Consider the following 19,814-nt stretch of genomic DNA (forward strand, 5'->3'; position numbering starts at 1 on the left):
CCATTTGAAAAAAGAAGGATTGTATTTAAAGATGCCATCCTTTAATTTTGGTGAAAGAAAACATCTGCAAGGCTACATAACCTCAAACATGGGCAAAAATGGTGTTTTTTGCACTTTTAGGTTAGGATATCTCGAAAACCAGAGCTGATAGAGCAATTCTGAGGCCAGATTTGGATTTAGCGCATCATAAACCTTTGGAAATATATAGTCTGGTTTCTGGGTCTGAATGTTGGTTAAATTTTATCGGCCTGTGTAATCATGTACGCGCTTCGCTAATGTATTGGTTGCTCCGCTTAGCAGCTCAAAATCATACGACTAAATAAAGATAGCGGAAAAAACTTATAGACAAAAATGTTCACAAAAGAAAGCTCTATAAAAAAGCTCTGTTATTACGCTTTAAAACAATGCATCCCTTAATTTTTCGCGTAATTTTGTTTATAACTTTTTTATTATTAATTTTAATATATATTACAATAAAACGTTTTGAATGAAAGTTGTAGATAATATTATTATCTACAAAAAAGTATTTAACAAAATTTTCGTAACTTTCGAAATTCACGAGATAATTGCAAAAAACCAGTTGCACCCTTATTTCCAAGATGCCGGCCGCGGGACACAACCCCCGACCCCGAAAACTCAAACTTAAGTTCACAGTGATGGGCTTTACATAATAAAACCATAAACTCGCATACTCCTAAAATTACGAAGTTAAATCTTCTTTTGACTGGACTATAAAAAACTCAACAGAAATGATCTTTGCCTTCGTGTGCATGTAAATACATACAAACATACATACATGCATATAAATGTAAATGAGAAAGAAAATAATAAAAAAACAATGCAATCGGATGTTAAATAAAAATGTGAAAAAATGTTTTGTTTTTTAAGGAACAATATTTATTTTTATTTTGTTTTTAATAATATTTATTTATTTTTTAAATGGAGTTTAGCTTAACAACTAATAACGCGTTAGGATTTTCTGCTGATATAGAGCTTCGTCTTTCACTTAAAATAAAATGAAGGGCAGAAAATGCTCGCTCTGCAGATACCTGAGTTGCCGGTGTTGCTAGAATAACCTGCGCGAGTGCACTCAAATGTGGCAACTTAAGTCTGAGACCATTAAAAAACTCCAAAATATTGGCGTTTAATGGTAAACGACCATATACTTTCAATGTCAGCATAAATTTTTATAAGTTCTGCATGTATTTTTGTCACTGTCTGGACATCATCCAAATATGCCGACAAGAGCGTCTTCTCTTCAGCCGAGGATGCAGTCGAAAAATTTGAAGATAATGATAAGTTCATATCTTCAGATGCAGGAGCTTCAAGCGCTGGAACATTTTGTGCTGTCTGTAATAATAGAGCGATAATAAATTTAACATCTTTCTTTGCTTTTAGTTTTGTATTACTTTTTCACAAAGACAATTTTAATTGTTAATACAGTAGATTCTGTTTTTATGCGGTAGATACGTTCCGCAAGAAACAGCATAAAAAAACAGCGTAAAAAAAGCTACTAGTTCTATAGGAAAACTATAGATACGTTTCAAAAGTGCTAAGAATCGCATAAATCTGAGATAATGTAATAAAATCGCATAAAAAAACGTCAATAGTCTCATATTATAACTATAGATACGTTCCATAGACCGCATGAATCTGAAATAATTAAATAAAATCGCATAAACAAAATATTGTATTTTTGAAAATTATATCTTAATTTAAGAAACGTCAGAATCTAAAAATAAATTTACGTCAGAAATAGAATCGGACAATACCCACATGTTGCGCATTCGTTTAGGATTTGGCGTAAAATCACTTGCTTCACTTGAGGAAATGTACACGTCTGATCTAGATAGTTATGCAGGCGGTTCCATACTTGTAGGGTTAGCATTTCTGATGTAATCTGTGATGAGTTTTTGCTTAGCTGGTTTAGAATCTTGTTTATATGTACAATTCCCGATAGGTCGACATGCATTTTGTAATTAAAAAAAAAAAACCGCATAAAAAAAAGCCCCATAAAAACAGAACCTACTGTATAAGTAACTACTAACATGAAACATAAATGACACAGGACAACAATTTTAACGATTCTGCAACTTACATTCTTTTACTCGAATAACCTATATGCCACTTTTTTTTAATTTAGCTTTGCCAGCCGTTTTGGGTCATTACTCAATATGCAATTAACTCTTGGGTCCATGAAAATCGCAGCTAACAATGCTTCATTTTCTAAAAGTTTTATCTCTCATATCTTAATCTGGGCCAATAGTTTCTTTTTTATGAAATTTTGACTTTCCTCGCATGCCAATTTAAGTTCCATCCAAATGATAAAAAACTCACTAAAAACTAGATTTTTTCTTGTAACTTTAGGGTAGCTTCATATGTTTCCTTAAAGGCGTCAATATAAGACTCCATCCAGTCCCAATCAACATCAACATATATATAAGACTCGGTAGTAAGAAACTCCTTTAAATCAACCAATTTTGTCATCATAAAATAAGTTGAATTCCATCTTGTTATAACGTCAAGCGATGGTATGTTTTTTTGTGTTCGATTAAGAAACGTCTGTACAGGTAACATATATACAAATATGTATTCATATATATTTATGAAATAATTAAACATTACTTACCTATTAGTTTCTGTGCGCAGCATTTTGCATAATGTGTGACAAGAACAAATTTTATCGTTAATCTCGTTCACCTTATTTACATCAATTACACACAATTGCAACGTGTATGCTGCACATCTCACTAGGTGAATATTGGCCAAATCAATGGTGTCTAGTTCTTCCATAATAGTTTCACCTTGCGTACTCGTATCATCGTTAAAAGGAGATTCCTCTGTAGCATCGTTTAAAACTTGAACTGCTTTTATCATATTTCTTCCGTTTTCAGATGTTATGCTGTATGCATAAATCTATTAATATTTTAAAAAATACATATATTTTCTGTAATTCAAATTTTACTTGAAAATTTGTTCCACTTTTATTTCATAATCCATTAAAATTTTTAAAATTTTCTGCTTTATGTATACACCTGCGTGGGAATCCGCGAGTTGGATCATGCCCAACGTTTTTACAACGATTTCAGTTGTATAAAGGCTTGCATCGATTAACTGCAAATTTACACCTAAAATGGATTTATCCATTCTAGTGGCAACATCGATTTTGAGCGACACCAGTTTATCTTTAACTAAAGCCTTTAATTGACTGATCTTTGACTTTTACAAAATTTATCACATTGCGCGAGGTTATTGGGTTCATGCCTAGTGAACTATAAATTGGATCCATTATATCCTTAAAGCCTTCACTGTCCAGAAAAAGAAATGGTTTTGCATCCGTAGTCACTATTTTAATAATTGAAGAATAAATGGATTCTTCACTCGTGAGGTATGTTATTTTCCTTTTTTTACACTTTCTTAATATATAATTGGGAGTCCCCGCTCTTGCTCCACTCATTAAAAATGTCAACACGTTTTAATGCCAAATGCCGTCTTAAATTTGTTAAATATGTCCTAGATTTTCTTCGACAATAAATCTAAATAAATGATGAACTTTTTTATTTTCGTCTCTTCCCATTTCGCAAAAAATATAGTGCTCCGCACATATTGAATTCACAACCGCAATTAATATGTATAATGCAAACAAAAAAAAAAAATACCAGTCTAACGGTTAGACGCGATGGAAGTGAAACCTTCCGTAAAGCAAACTGAGAGAGAATGAGACGAAAGCAGCATTAGGGGCGGGATAATTATAGGTTCATTATAATATTGCTATATAGTTCATATTTTATTTTCTTCATTTTATTATTATTCATCCTCAATGTTTTCAATTTTTCAACAAATGATACGAGTGGCTTATGATAGCTAAAATATGATACAAATGCTTTGGTTTCGATGTTGTCAACATATCTTTGAAATACCGCGTCAATTGTTGTTTTTGATCGTGTTGTCGATTCAGTGCGATTGTTACACATTTTTAAATTGAATGTTGTATTGAGAACGTCAATTGAAGGAACCGCTGTGTCCAATGCAAAATTTACGTTAAAATCGCCACTTAAAATCATTGGAACTTTATCGTAATCTTTTCTAAGTATCCGCGATACTTCTGGTGTATACTTTATTAAATTTTCGTGAATGAATTCCGTGATGCTATTTATTGATTTTTTTTTCTGTCGATATTCACGACACTTTTCTGCATTATTTTTCGGCATAATTGCGGTAAACATTGAAAAATGAAAATATTTACGAATATAAAAATACACACGCGGTTGCTATTATGCGCGTCCCCAGCAAAACCTGCGTGACCGAAACTCTAACACAATTACATTTTTTTGAATGTTACAAACACATATGCACGCAAGTTTTGATGGGGCGTGACCGAAACTCTAACACAATTACACATATGCACTCGTATTTGTTTGAAAATCGACTTTTTTTTGGTTCTCCGTCACCTTTGGAAAATGTGTAAATAGTAAGCAAACTTTATTCAAATATTTTCCCTCATTTTTGCATCAGTAAAATTAAACAAACGCCGTAGCCGAATGGGTTGGTGCGTGACTACTATTCAGAATTCACAGAGAGAACGTCAGTTCGAATCTCGGTGAAAACACCAAAATTAAGGAAAACTATTTTTCTAATAGCGCTCACCCCTCAGCAGGCAATGGCAAAACACCGAGTGTATTTCTGCCATGAAAAAAGCTCCTCATAAACATATCATAAAATAAAATAAAATAACTGTATAAAAAAATTTTTTTTCTTGTGATTCGAACCAAGGATTTTGGATCGGAAGCTCACATTGCTAGTCGCTCGGCTACCGCGCCATGCTGTCGGCGCTGGCTTAAAAGTTATTTAGTTCGTCACTACGTTTATATCAACATATAATATAACGCTTCGTAGCCAAGAGTGTCGCTTTTTTCGTTTCACTTTTTCTCAAATCATTCCCAACGATTTTAAAGAAGTTTTCACTTCAAAAAGAACGTAACAATCGCCTGTGTTTATCCATACATACGCAAAAGACAATTTGATTCATTTAACTCAAGCAAACGATCAGTGTTTGACTTGAGCGAAACGAAAACAGAAATAACTGTCTCGCTCAGAGCGCGAGCGAGCTATATTAGTTACAAAAACAGTTTCTGTCTGAGTCTTTTTTATTGTGTGAGTGAAAGACACTTACCTGCAGACAACGAAAAAGTGTCAACAGTTATTTGCGAGCTATGGTACATATGCATGTATGCCCAAATAACTTTTACTTATGTATGTATTTATTCAGATGTCACAACACAACACACAGAGAACGTTAAAGTATAGAGAAGTCTCACGAGCTACGAATAGTGTGAATTGTCAAAAATGAAGTCTGACCGCGAAGACTTTTTCACCTCGCTCAACTCGACAGAGGGGAACTTCTTAACAGAGCTGATTACAGTGAATTATGTACAAGCAGAGAATGTTAATGCAATGAGAAGGTGCAAATGTTACTGTGAGCTTTTTTTAGTACAATTGAGATTTGAAAGATTTGTAGTAAGGAAATTCAACACACCGAGTTTATAAACACCTCACTGACTTTTGCCACACAAAAATTAGAAACACCACACATCTTTCACCTCAACACACAACACATTTCTCACCTCGAAATTAAACCAATTAAATTTTTACTATTTTCGTATTTAAGCGAATACGTAAATTGATTACATAATTTTTTTTTCAATTACATTAAAAAAACAAAAGGAATTAAAAAAAAATTAATAAAAAAAGTTTGCGCCGGGAATTGAAATCGAGTCTAACATGTGGCGAGGAAAAATAGGCGGTACGCTTATTTCTTCGACTGCTTATTTTTTTACCATTTTGTTACTTTTAAAATGATAAGCGGATACATCAAACAAAAAGGAAGTGAGTATTAAAAGATTTTCCAATTCTCCAGAAGAAAAAAAAGTTGTACTGTGAATTCTCCTCAAACATGATGCTCGGGGGTTTCTGCGTTCGCTGCTGAATATAAATATTGAAGGAAATTGCTGAAATTGAAATTTTTTTTTCATAATACAGGATTTTTTTCACAGTAAAACTTTTTTTTCTTCTGGAGAATTGGAAAATCTTTTAATAATCACTTCCTTTTTGTTTGAGATTTGGAAGGAATGGCTTTTTAGTATTTAAAAAGTGCCACATGACAAATTAAAGTACATGACATAAGCTTTTATTTCGGCATAGGGAAAAATTTTTTTTATAAAAACTGTTCTGGGCAGATGGGGGTGTCCGGTTGGCGAAGAATGCCCCATTTATATATATTTATATACATATGCGTGTATGCGTGTTTGGCTTTCCGGATGCATCCATGGATATTAGAACATTTTCTCATCAATATGTGTATGTAAGTAGTTCAGATTTGACTGAAGAGATTAAACACATACATACATATATGAATGCACATTCATATGCATTGCCTTTATGGCTGTTTTACATATAAATCAATTCAAAAGAAGTATGAATAATTTTATATAGAATATAAATTTATAAATAACAGGTATTAGAAAAGCTGAGTACACTATTTTAAATCAATTCTAATTAAACCAAATATAAAAAACGAAATAAAAATATCGAAAAAAAAAATACCTAAGGGACTTGAACCTGAGTCAAACATGAGACTGCATATACGACACGTCATTCACGATTGCGCTAATCTATATTTACTAATGAACTTTTCTAAATCACTCATTTATTCGATTCGCAGTTTTATATGCACATATTCTGCGTTAGTTGATAGTTTGTATGCGTAATTATATGCATATATATGTGTGTATGCGTGTTTGGCTTTCTGGACGGATATTAAAATGATATTTTCTCATCAATATAGTTTGGATTTGATGAAAGAGATTAAAGACATATGTACATATTTTCTGTTTTGATTGATTTATATAAAAATCAGGTCATATCCAGTATGAACTATTTTATACCGAAAAGAAATTTCCATTTATGAAATACAAAAAAAACAGTATTTCAAAGAAATTTTAATTAAAATAAACTCAAAAATGTTACCAAACTTTCCTGGTTTAAATTGTAAAAATGTGCAAGGAAAAAAATATGACTTCAGGACTTGAACCTGAATTAAATACGAGCTAAAAAACAAAACGCATAATTTCGCCGACTTTAGCTTCTGCACCACAAATTACCTGCCGCGCGGCCTTCTTAATCGCAAATTTATTCGCTTCGCTGTGGGCATGAAATAAGTCGATTTCCTTAGTAGTGTGGCGAAAAATCTTATGAAATTCCTTAGTAGTGTGGTAAACGCAGAAAAAATCTGAATTCCTGTCCTAGCGTGGTAAGTAAATATAGAAACCCTCCACTCTGGTACAAGTACATTGGCTCTGCTCAGTTTTTGGTTTCTGTATGAAATCAAATAGACGAATGCCGACAGCATTTGCAAGGCATTTGCTTGTGCATTTCTATGTTCCCTTGATAAACGAAAATTTATTCAATTTATATTTTCAAACAAATACGACCAAATAAAGATTTAAAATCCAACATTTAAAATCAAAGTAACTTTAATGTTTGTTGTTTTAATTTTAAAAGAAGAATTTAAACAAAATACATTATAAAACGACCTCACATTTTCTTGAGTGCATTTTAATAAATTTGATGAAAATTTTTACTAATTTTTCGAGTCGAAATTAATTTTAGACAAGAATTCAAAGAGCATATTGGTATATTGATGAATATATATTGTATGTATATCAATATATGTGTATTAGGGCGGGTCGATTTAAAAATCGCTTATTGCTCTGTGAAAATCATATTCTGGGGATCAAAATAAGAAACTTCGCCGAAGGAACCATACCTCTAAAACGAATTCTGATGTCCCCCAAATTTGGGTCGAACGAAAAATCCCACTTTGACCCATTTAGAGTGTTCCAATCGAGTCTAAATGTATGACCGACCCCCACTAACTTTGGACGGCCGATCCACCCTTGCCAGTGGCACACCCCGTGGAACTCCCCTGGGGGGTTCCCCGTACAACCATTTCAAAATGTCACCATTTTTGGCCTTTACATGAGAAAAGAAACTAAAAAGTTCGACCCAAATTGGGGGACATCAGAAATGGTTTTAGAGGTATGGTTCATTCGGCAAAGTTTTTTATTTTGATCCCTAAAATATGATTTTCACAGAGAAATGGGCGATTTTTTTGCCTCCCCACAAATCGACCCGGCCTAATGTGTAAATATCACATATATTATGTTAGTTATATTTGTGCAAAAGTTCAATTGCATCTTCAATTCTTATAGTGTTACAAATGTATGTATGTGCACACGCACTGCAGCAACAATGACCTACCTCACGACGCATTGCCTTATCATATTTATGTGCATTTGAATATGCATTTTTTGGTCCTGTGCCAAACGAAAGTTTTTTAAATTTACCTATGTATATTACAGGGAATAAATCATATATGTATGCATTTTATAGATAGTACCAAACTTTGAAATTTAAAATAAATAAAATAAAACTTCAAAGAAACGTATTTGCATACATATATGGGACAACTAAGTTCTATTGCATCTTTAATAAATATAGTGTTGCACGCATATGTACGCACTGAAGCAACATGACCTACCTCACGAGCATCGCCTTATCATATTTCATGCAATAATTAGGCAGTAAATATTCGAATGATCGAATTCCTGCAAATGCTAAAACAATTTCTTCTGCATATGCATCGACGTATTTGCATGTGCGTATATGCACACTTGATGCCATAACTATTTACGTTCAATTGATCAAATCAAAAAATTCTTTATAGAAAACGCTTCATTACCAGGCACACAGGAAGATGGCAAATGCAAATATAAATAAGTGAATTGAATTCAAGCAAAACAATGCTTATTAATATACACATATGCATGTACATATAACCGCACACACAGGGCTCTCACTTAATTCCTCACAATGCGCATGTCGTTCAAAGCTAAAATTCTTTGCCTAACGACTACAAGAACAAAATGCAGTCATAGGCGCAGGCGTAGCGGCCATCATTCTAGTTCCCATGGTGCTGAACAGCTCAAAATAGTCGCGACGGCGCTGAACAGTTTCAACAAAAACTCATCATCAAAAAATTCATTGATAAATTCGAGCCCATATATATTTCTACGAGCAAAGTACTTTCATTCATAAAACGAGCCGCCATATGCCAATTTTCTCGACCACTCGAAAATAGTCATTATTGGAATATTTCGCGTAGAATTATTTGCCAATCTATACTAATATTATAAAGAGGAAAACTTTGTTTGTTTGTTTGTTTGTTTGTTTGTAACGAATAGGCTCAAAAACTACTGGACCGATTTTAAAAATTCTTTCACCATTCGAAAACTACATTATCCAGGAGTAACATGGATTACATTTTATTTTGGAAAAAAATAGGGTTCCGTAAGATATTTGGATTTTTCGGACACAAACTGAAAAAAATCTTATATATAAAATAAAGTCAACTTTTTGTGTGTGTTCGCTAACCGGCCGTGTCTGCACCGAATTAAACCAAACTTACACACATAGTTAAGAAGGTATTGATGGTTTCCGTATAGTTTGGATACCTATTGGTGGATAGGGCTCGAGATATAGGTCAAAACGTGGACCCGGGTAACCTTCGGATGTGTATGTACAATATGGGTACCAAATGGAAGCTGTTGGTGAATGCTTTAGTTCAGAGTATTTTTCATGCCGCTCCGTGACTGGGGTCTCGAGATATAGGTCAAAACGTGGACCCGGGTAACCTTTGCATGTGTATGTACAATATGGGTATCAAATGGAAGCTGTTGGTGAATGCTTTAGTTCAGAGTATTTCCATCCGCTCCGTGACTAGGGTCTCGAGATAGAGACCAAAACGTGGACCCTAGAATGTGTTTGTACAATACGGATATCAAATGAAAGCTGTTGATAAGTGCTTTAATACGGTTTAATTTTTATACCTATTGATGACTAGGGTCTCGAGATATACATAGGTCAAAACGTGGACCCGGGTAACCTTCGGACGTGTATGTACAATATGGATATCAAATGGAAGCTGTTGGTGAATGCTTTAGTTCAGAGTATTTTTCATGCCGCTCCGTGACTAGGATCTCGAGATAGAGACCAAAACGTGGAGCCTAGAATGTGTTTGTACAACATGGATATCAAATTGAAGCTGTTGGTGAATGCCTTAGTACAGAGTATATTTCATGCCGCTACGTGACTGGGGTCTCGAGATATAGGTCAAAACGTGGACCCGGGTAACCTTTGGTTGTGTATGTACAATATAGGTATCAAATGAAAGCTGTTGATAAGTGCTTCAATACGGGGTAATTTTCATACCTATTGATGACTAGGGTCTGGAAATATATGCCAAAACGTGGACCCGCCGTGTCTTTGCACCGAATTAAACCAAACTTATGCACATTGTTAAGTAAGTATTGAAAATGGGTTTCGTAAAGTTTGGTTGTAATTCGGAGCAGTGGCAACGGGTACAGCGTTCTTTTGAGCCAGCCATAATGTCGCTTACTTTTTTAACGCTTGGGGCGGAACTGAACTGTCAAATTGACAGTGTTAGTTACAATGTGTCAATATTTCTTTCTGATTTGGATGCCATAAGGAAAAAACGTAAGTGCAACATGTAAAAATTGTTTGTGAATTTTTTTGGAGTGGATTTTGGAACAGTGAATAATATCTTACGAAATTTGAGAATTTAATGTGAAATCCGAATGAAATTATGTGTTCGTGGAAAGAACAATTTTTTTCGTTTTTTTTTTTCTTAAATATAAATGGATAATGGTTAAAAAAGCTCCAATGCTTAATAAAACATATCAATTGAAACGAAAAATTCATGGATGATCAGGAAAAAAGACGATTGTTTATTCATATGCGTTGATTTGAAATTTAAAAACAATCTTCTTTTTTCCTGATTTTCAATTTATCTATACTAATATTATAAAGAGGAAAACTTTGTTTGTTTGTTTGTTTGTTTGTAACGAATAGGCTCAAAAACTACTGGACCGATTTTAAAAATTCTTTCACCATTCGAAAACTACATTATCCAGGAGTAACATGGATTACATTTTATTTTGGAAAAAAATAGGGTTCCGTAAGATATTTGGATTTTCGGACACAAACTGAAAAAAATCTTATATATAAAATAAAGTCAACTGTTTGTGTGTGTTCGCTAACCGGCCGTGTCTGCACCGAATTAAACCAAACTTACACACATTGCTAACAAGGTATTGAAGATAGTTTCCGTATAGTTTGGATACCTATTGGTGGATAGGGCTCGAGATATAGGTCAAAACGTGGACCCGGGTAACCTTCGGATGTGTATGTACAATATGGGTATCAAATGGAAGCTGTTGGTGAATGCTTTAGTTCAGAGTATTTTTCATGCCGCTCCGTGACTAGGGTCTCGAGATAGAGACCAAAACGTGGACCCTAGAATGTGTATGTACAATATGGGTATCAAATGGAAGCTGTTGGTGAATGCTTTAGTTCAGAGTATTTCCATCCGCTCCGTGACTAGGGTCTCGAGATAGAGACCAAAACGTGGACCCTAGAATGTGTTTGTACAATATGGATATCAAATGAAAGCTGTTGATAAGTGCTTTAATACGGGGTAATTTTCATACCTATTGATGACTAGGGTCTCGAGGTATAGGTCAAAACGTGGACCCGGGTAACCTTTGGTTGTGTATGTACAATATGGGTATCAAATGGAAGCTGTTGATAAGTGCTTCAATACGGTGTAGTTTTCATACCTATTGATGACTAGGATCTGGAAATATATGCCAAAACGTGGACCCGCCGTGTCTTTGCACCGAATTAAACCAAACTTACATTGGAGGAGGATTGTTAAGGAGGTATTGAAGATGGTTTTCGTATAGTTTGGATACCTATTGGTAGATAGGGTCTCGAGATATAGGTCAAAACGTGGACCCGGGTAACCTTCGGATGTGTATGTACAATATGGGTATCAAATGGAAGCTGTTGGTGAATGCTTTAGTTCAGAGTATTTCCATTCGCTCCGTGACTATGGTCTCGAGATAGAGACCAAAACGTGGACCCTAGAATGTGTTTGTACAATATGGATATCAAATGAAAGCTGTTGATAAGTGCTTTAATACGGGGTAATTTTCATATCTTTTGATGACTAGGGTCTCGAGATATAGGTCAAAACGTGGACTTGGGTAACCATCGGACGTGTATGTACAATATGGGTATCAAATGAAAGCTGTTGATAAGTGTTTCAATACGGGGTAATTTTCATACCTATTGATGACTAGGGTCTGGAAATATATGCCAAAACGTGGACCCGCCGTGTCTTTGCACCGAATTAAACCAAACTTACACACATTGTTAAGGAGGTATTGAAGATGGTTTCCGTATAGTTTGGATACCTATTGGTAGATAGGGTCTCGAGATATAGGTCAAAACGTGGACCCGGGTAACCTTCGGATGTGTATGTACAATATGGGTATCAAATGGAAGCTGTTGGTGAATGCTTTAGTTCAGAGTATTTTTCATGCCGCTCCGTGACTAGGGTCTCGAGATAGAGACCAAAACGTGGACCATAGAATGTGTATGTACAATATGGGTATCAAATGGAAGCTGGTGGTGAATGCTTTAGTACAGAGTATTTTTCATGCCGCTCCGTGACTGGGGTCTCGAGATATAGGTCAAAACGTGGACCCGGGTAACCTTTGGATGTGTATGTACAATATGGGTATCAAATGGAAACTGTTGGTGAATGCTTTAGTTCAGAGTATTTCCATCCGCTCCGTGACTAGGGTCTCGAGATAGAGACCAAAACGTGGACCCTAGAATGTGTTTGTACAATACGGATATCAAATGAAAGCTATTGGTAAGTGCTTTAATACGGTTTAATTTTCATACCTATTGATGACTAGGGTCTCGAGATATAGGTCAAAACGTGGACCCGGGTAACCTTCGGACGTGTATGTACAATATGGATATCAAATGGAAGCTGTTGGTGAATGCTTTAGTTCAGAGTATTTTTCATGCGGCTCCGTGACTAGGATCCCGAGATAGAGACCAAAACGTGGAGCCTAGAATGTGTTTGTACAATATGGATATCATATTGAAGCTGTTGGTGAATGCCTTAGTACAGAGTATTTTTCATGCCGCTACGGGACTGGGGTCTCGAGATATAGGTCAAAACGTGGACCCGGGTAACCTTTGGTTGTGTATGTACAATATAGGTATCAAATGAAAGCTGTTGATAAGTGCTTTAATACGGGGTAATTTTCATACCTATTGATGACTAGGGTCTGGAAATATATGCCAAAACGTGGACCCGCCGTGTCTTTGCACCGAATTAAACCAAACTTATGCACATTGTTAAGTAAGTATTGAAAATGGGTTTCGTAAAGTTTGGTTGTAATTCGGAGCAGTGGCAACGGGTACAGCGTTCTTTTGAGCCAGCCATAATGTCGCTTACTTTTTTAACGCTTGGGGCGGAACTGAACTGTCAAATTGACAGTGTTAGTTACAATGTGTCAATATTTCTTTCTGATTTGGATGCCATAAGGAAAAAACGTAAGTGCAACATGTAAAAATTGTTTGTGAATTTTTTTGGAGTGGATTTTGGAACAGTGAATAATTTCTTACGAAATTTGAGAATTTAATGTGAAATCCGAATGAAATTATGTGTTCGTGGAAAGAACAATTTTTTTCGTTTTTTTTTTTTTAAATATAAATGGATAATGGTTAAAAAAGCTCCAATGCTTAATAAAACATATAAATTGAAACGAAAAATTCATGGATGATCAGGAAAAAAGACGATTGTTTATTCATATGCGTTGATTTGAAATTTAAAAACAATCTTCTTTTTTCCTGATTTTCAATTTATATTTTATATTTACTCAAAAACAAATAGAAAAACAAAAAATATTGTTTATGCCAAAGCGCTTGAATAAAGAATAAAGAAATAAATAATATGAAAACCATATATTTTCTGTTCTAAACCATATCTATTCTATTTTAGTGTGCCCAGCGAAGGGGGCCGGGTTTGCTAGTATTTTATATTTACTCAAAAACAAATAGAAAAACAAAAAATATTGTTTATGCCAAAGCGCTTGAATAAAGAATAAAGAAATAAATAATATGAAAACCATATATTTTCTGTTCTAAACCATATCTATTCTATTTTAGTGTGCCCAGCGAAGGGGGCCGGGTTTGCTAGTATTTGATAAATCTTGAATTTTTGTCAAGTCGAGTGCCCGCGGCCTCGTACATATGTATGAATCAATATAGGTATGTATGTAAATATGTCTTTCTAGGTTAGGTTGATATGGTTGCCCAGGGAATGGGCACACTTGGACGAAGAAGGATTCGTCCTTTGTGATGCCATTATGGAGGGATGAGGCGGGAGAGAAAGACCGATGGAATACAGGGAGAGGGCGGGGAGAGATGGTGCTGGGATGGTTAGGAGCGTGTGGATTATGAATGATGACTATATCTGCGTCGGCCGCTTAATGCTGCTGATGAAATTCATCAGATTTTTAATGTCAGTGCCAGCTATATCAGCAGGCGTGGCAAAAAAGTAGGAGCCAAGATGCCTAAATCTTAGCCCCGCCAGAGCAAGGCAGCTAAGGAGGAGGTGCTGAGATGATTCCACCTCATCCTTCGTACATCCAGCGCAGAAAGGACTCGAGGAGATTCCAAGTCTCACACTATGCATTCCTCGTGCATTGTGTCCTGTGAGAGAGCCCACGAGATTAGGGAGCTGATATTTTGTCAGCCTCAGAAGCTCGCCCGAGCGCCTCCGGTCCACACGTGGCCAGAAGAATTTCGCGACCTTACACTTTTGTGTACTTGCCCAGCGCTCGCTGAGTTGGTGCGATGCCCATCTTTTCAGAAGCAGACCGCAGGTAGTCAGGGGGATCCCGATTCTCTCCCTTCGCGGGGAAATCACCTCGCATGTCCCTTGTCTGGCCAGCTCATCTGCCTCACAGTTTCCAGCAATGTCGCTGTGACCAGGAACCCAGATGAGGCTGATGTTAAAGAATTCGGACGCAGTCGAAAGCGAGGTCAAGCATTCCTTGACCAATTCCGAATGCACCGTTATAGACCCAAAAGCCCCTATTTGCCGCTTAGCTGTCGAAGTAAATATTTACTTTCTTGACCGTTAATACGCATTTCAGCAGCCAATCGGCTGACTCCTTGATTGCGGCTACTTCTGCCTGGAACACACTGCAGTGGTCCGGTAGCCTGAATTTGAGTCTGATGGGGAGCTCCTCGCAAAAGACTCCTCCGCCAACCTTTCCTTCCAACTTCGATCCATCCGTGAACAAGTTCAGCAGTCCCTGCCCCCAAGTGTAGCCCTCCGTCCACTCTTCCCTTGACGGAATATAAGTGGAGAAGGTTCCGGTTGGGCTAAACGAGGGTATACACTGATCCGTTGACAGAGGGATGAACTCGAAGTTTCTGAGGATGCTTGAGTGCCCATAAGTTAGATTAAGGTTATAGCTCCAGCCCCTCAGTCTGATGGCGGTACGCGAAGCGGCAATTCTGCCTGCGATGTCTACGGGTACCACATTTAACATTGCGTTGAGCGCCAGAGTGGGAGTCGTTCGAAGCGTCCCACTGATTCCAATGAGTGCCGACCTCTGAACTCTCTCTAGCTTCTTCACCAATGCCGTCTTCTCTAGTGAGTTCCACCAGACTATGACTCCATATAACAAGATAGGCTTTACAATAGTATTATATAGCCAGAAAACAACCCTGGGCGACAGGCCCCATTTTTTACCAATTGCGCCCTTGCATCCATACAAGGCGTTTGTTGCCTTCCTCACTCTTTCCTCAATATTGGGCTTCCATGTAAGCTTGCTGTCAAGGATAATACCTAGGTACTTTACCTTGTCAGAAAGCATCAGAGGAGCACCCCCTAGTGAGGGAAGTTGAGCTCTGGGTATTTTATGCTTCCTCGTAAATAAGACGAGCTCCGTCTTAAGATGATTCACCGATAGGCCACAATCCGTTGTCCATCTAACAACTACGTTAAGATATCCCTGCATCAAGTTGTACAGAGTATCCACAAATTTTCCTCTGACGATTAATGCGACGTCATCCGCGTAGGCAACCACCCTGCAGCCCCCTTTCACCAGCTCCTCCAGCAAGTCATTTACGACAACGACCCAGAGGAAAGGCGAGAGAACACCACCTTGCGGAGTGCCCCTACTCACCTGCCGGTGAATGGAGATTCCGCCCCATTCTGCAGCGACAGTTCTGTCGCTAAGCATTTTATAGAGAAATCTGATCAGGTCGGTTTCGACCCCCAGTTTACCCAGAGACCTGGTGATTGCCTCCGGGAGGACGTTGCTAAAAGCCCCTCGATGTCAAGGAAGGCGCCCTTCGCAAGCTCTTTCTCACAATTGTGTGCAGGGCAGATTCCACCGATCTGCCCTTGCAATAAGCATGTTGGGTATGCGACAACCGACCCCGAGGAATTTCGCTTCTTATGTGCAGGTCAGAGAGACTGATTGGCCTGAAGTCCTTAGGGGAGACATGCGAGCACTTGCCTGCCTTGGGTATAAAGACAACCCTCACGGCCCTCCATGACCTCGGTATATAGCCCCTGGCTACGCAGCTCGCACAGATAAGGCTCAACCAACGGAATGATACCTCCACTGATTTTTGCAGTTGTGCAGGAATGATGCCGTCAGAACCAGGCGATTTGAAGGGTCTGAAGGAGTCAATGGCCCAAGACAGGCGGCGCTTATCAAGCAGCCAGCCCCGGTCTCGAGTGCAAGTTGAACTGCTTTCCAGGCCGGTGCTGCTAGGTTCTGGGCTCGTCGGAAAATGGGCGTCGAGAAGTAACTTTAGTGAGTCCTCGCTGCTCATCGCCCAACGTCCAAATTCGTATCTTAAGTACCCCAAGGGAGCGGAACTCTTCGTGAGTACTCGTCTAAATCTGGAAGACTCATGGCATCCCTCTACGCTCTCGCAGAAGCTTCTCCAAGAGTCCCTCTTAGCTTTCCTAATTTCGGACTTATATATTCCTAGCCCTGTCTTATAAAGCTCCCAACCCGAGGGAGATCTTATTCTTTTAGCCCTATTAAAAAGCCGTCTACATGAGGCCCTAAGCTCAGAGAGCTCCGCTGTCCACCAATGCGGTTTTTCTTTCCTAGGAAAAGCTTTTGTTGGACAAGAGGTTTCCAGGGCATTGTTGCAAGCTGAGGTGAAAGTCTCCACCAGCTCATCGATCGCTTCTTCCGATAGATCTTGATTTCCTCCCGGTGCTTTGGGCCCTCCAGGCTCACCGTTACAATGTCTTCATTGCTGAAATTAGGCAAAATAAATGCGTTAAGTTCCTTTCTGATGAGTATACAGGATCTTGGTTTACCTGTCCCGCTATACGCCACCAGATTGTAGCTTTTCGTCCTGCGCCCAGAAATGCCGTTGCTACTCAGCCACGGTTCCTAGATCAGGACTATGTCAGCTCCACCTTGCTCAAGGTGGACTAGTAGGTTGGCGGACGCCGCCTTAGAGTGTTGAAGATTTATCTGAAGAATAATCATCCTCCAGGATCCTCTCCATCACCCCAAGGACGGCGTCCTCGCTTTCAGAGGCCAGAAGCCTCTCGTCCTCCGCCCTGTCGAAGAACGACCCGATACTTATGATGGACCCCGGTAAAGAGCGAACGTCATCAGCATTGTCACCCTCTGACATGACGGATTCCCCTTCCATGTCCACAGGAGCTTCCTCCACTGTGCGCATTACGTCTCCCAGCACGTCTGGATGTGCAGGGGCATCTCCTCTGGCATCGGTTTGGTAGACATTAAGGACTACCTTCTCGAAGCCATAGTTAATGACCCCTTTTGCTTCAGCGAGAGGACTGAGAGACTCTGCATTCAGCGGAATCAGCACTTGCCGATATGATCCCTCAGTCTTCTCCACCTTCACCACCCTCCAGTTGTGCGTGGGAAGTGTAGGGTTGCAGTAGCAGGGTATTTCCTCCAACTCCTTCGAAGCAAAGGGTTCGGAGGGGAGCCAGACACGTGCTCGCGGACGTACAGGTAGATCCTTTCGGTCCACTACCTTCGGCTTGGCTCCCTCCCATACCTCTCCCACCAAGGCTACTGCCGCCCTATACATTGAGGCTGACCGTTCGTCAGCGCAGACTATTCTTTTATACGAGCCGTAGTGTCATCCGGCACTTTCACAGCTTGGGGGTGGTCCAGGGTTTTCCCTCACCACCTTCATGAATACGGGGGAGATGGCGAACGCTACCCTCTTCCATTCCTCCCTAGAGATGGCGCCGTCTTCTCTACCGCTGTCCATCACCCCGAGAATGATGGAGCACGCCTGTTTAGCGACTTCGCTAAACGATTTTGGTGGGCCACCACCAGTCTTTGGTCTCTTCTCTTGGGAGACATCCTCCTCCTGGGAGCGTTGCCGTTTTACTCCCGAGCCCAGGTGTGGCGCACTCGCTTCCACTCCCTTTCCGCTGTCCTCCTCTGCTCCTCTGATCACCCTCCTGGCCCACTCGAGCGTCTGAGAATGCCTCTCAGATAACTGAGGGTCAGGGGCTAGGGGCTACCCCATCCAGCGCCACTGCTCTAGGAGTCGCAGACGGTTCCGTCTGTGATCCGCTACCTATCAAAGGTGGGTTCCCACCTTTAACCCCCGGATTTATGGAGAAAGTCGGTTCCGACTTTCCCCCGGTGTCCCCCTTGGTCACTGCCCTACTCGTCGATTCCGACGCCTTACCCCCCGGGGTGTAGGTGTTTTAGGAGAAGATTTCACTCCTCCAGTCCTGAGAGAGGTGGTTTTGGGACTCCGTTCCGAACTCCCGCTACCCCCTGAAGCTTTCTGCAGGGTTATTGTTTTGTTTGTTATGTTGTTGTTTGTTGTTGTTGTGTTTTTGTTATTGTTCATTGTTGTTGTTGTTGGGTCCCCACTCGAAGCCGCTATCCAAACCCGTCGTGTGTAGTTGTCCTTAAATGGTCCCATGGTTGTCTGTGCCGTAGCAGGGAGGCCATGCGAGGGTTGACGCATGTCCTTATGGGGCATGCGTTCAGAGCCAGACCGGACACAAAGACGGGAGTCATCTCAACCGCACCTACACCGCCAACTCAATGGCTACGGGCTTGGAACGTACTCCGAGGCCTGCCAGGGTTTTAACGGGACGGGGGCAGTCACGTCATTAGCCCATCAGCCATTTCTGCTGAGTTTCACCTCAGCATACTCAGGTGACAGAATGCCGCGACTACCAGCACAGGGGTCAGAAAAAGTCGAAAGAGTAGTATCAAAAAGAATTTGTCCAAATCCGAAAAAAAGCGAGGGGGGTCGTCATCGTTCAGGAGGCCGTTGAGGCCGCAGATCATATAGCGCTACCCAGGGTGCACCACGCGGAGGCGATCTGCCCTACATCTTTCTAAATGCTCGACAGCTGCAGCTGCTGTGCGTCAAGTGCGCGCATGAGCATACAGTAAGTTGCAGAAAAAAGGAAGGACATTTTAATACTAAGAGAAAATTTGGAAAAAATTGTTGTATGTTCTCTGATAGTAGGTAAATAGTTAATTCAAAGGTGCCTGTACACATTTCAAGGTTACTGTGCATACAAAGGTTACTGTGCCTATGAATGTGCGCTGCCCCTATGAATGCGCGCTGGATTTCTTGAGAAGTTTTACCGTTTTATTTTGAGCTGTGGCTGGTGGGCATACATACACACAGCATATACATATGCGCCTGTGTGCCTGGTAATGAAGCATTTTCTATAGAGGATTTTGATTCAGTTGAATGGAATTCAACAAAGTTTTACAGACACCAGACAGACAGACATAATATACATA

General features: G+C 39.3%; 1 protein-coding gene across 1 annotated transcript; it reads right to left on the reverse strand.

Moving 5' to 3' along the window:
• Positions 1 to 935: 935 nt before the first annotated feature.
• Positions 936 to 18,114, reverse strand: LOC129250223 (uncharacterized). Its single transcript, XM_054889859.1, has 4 exons — positions 17,662 to 18,114; positions 2,966 to 3,219; positions 2,630 to 2,902; positions 936 to 1,110 (listed from the first exon to the last, which is right to left on the reverse strand). The coding sequence occupies exons 1-4, from the start codon at positions 18,112 to 18,114 to the stop codon at positions 936 to 938; spliced, it is 1,155 nt and encodes a 384-aa protein (XP_054745834.1).
• Between the last annotated feature and the right edge of the window lie 1,700 nt (positions 18,115 to 19,814).

The sequence above is a fragment of the Anastrepha obliqua genome, chromosome 6 (genome assembly GCF_027943255.1).
Source record: "Anastrepha obliqua isolate idAnaObli1 chromosome 6, idAnaObli1_1.0, whole genome shotgun sequence".
In the NCBI taxonomy this organism is placed as follows: domain Eukaryota; kingdom Metazoa; phylum Arthropoda; class Insecta; order Diptera; family Tephritidae; genus Anastrepha; species Anastrepha obliqua.

Coding starts and splice junctions, on each gene's coding strand:
- LOC129250223 (XM_054889859.1), bottom strand. CDS start 18,114: ATGTATAGGGCGGCAGTAGCCTTGGTGGGAGAGGTATGGGAGGGAGCC. Junction 3,220..17,661: donor AGGGTGACAATGCTGATGAC/GTTCGCTCTTTA, acceptor ATTTTGTAAAAG/TCAAAGATCAGTCAATTAAA. Junction 1,111..2,629: donor CTGCGCACAGAAACTAATAG/GTAAGTAATGTT, acceptor TAATGGTCTCAG/ACTTAAGTTGCCACATTTGA.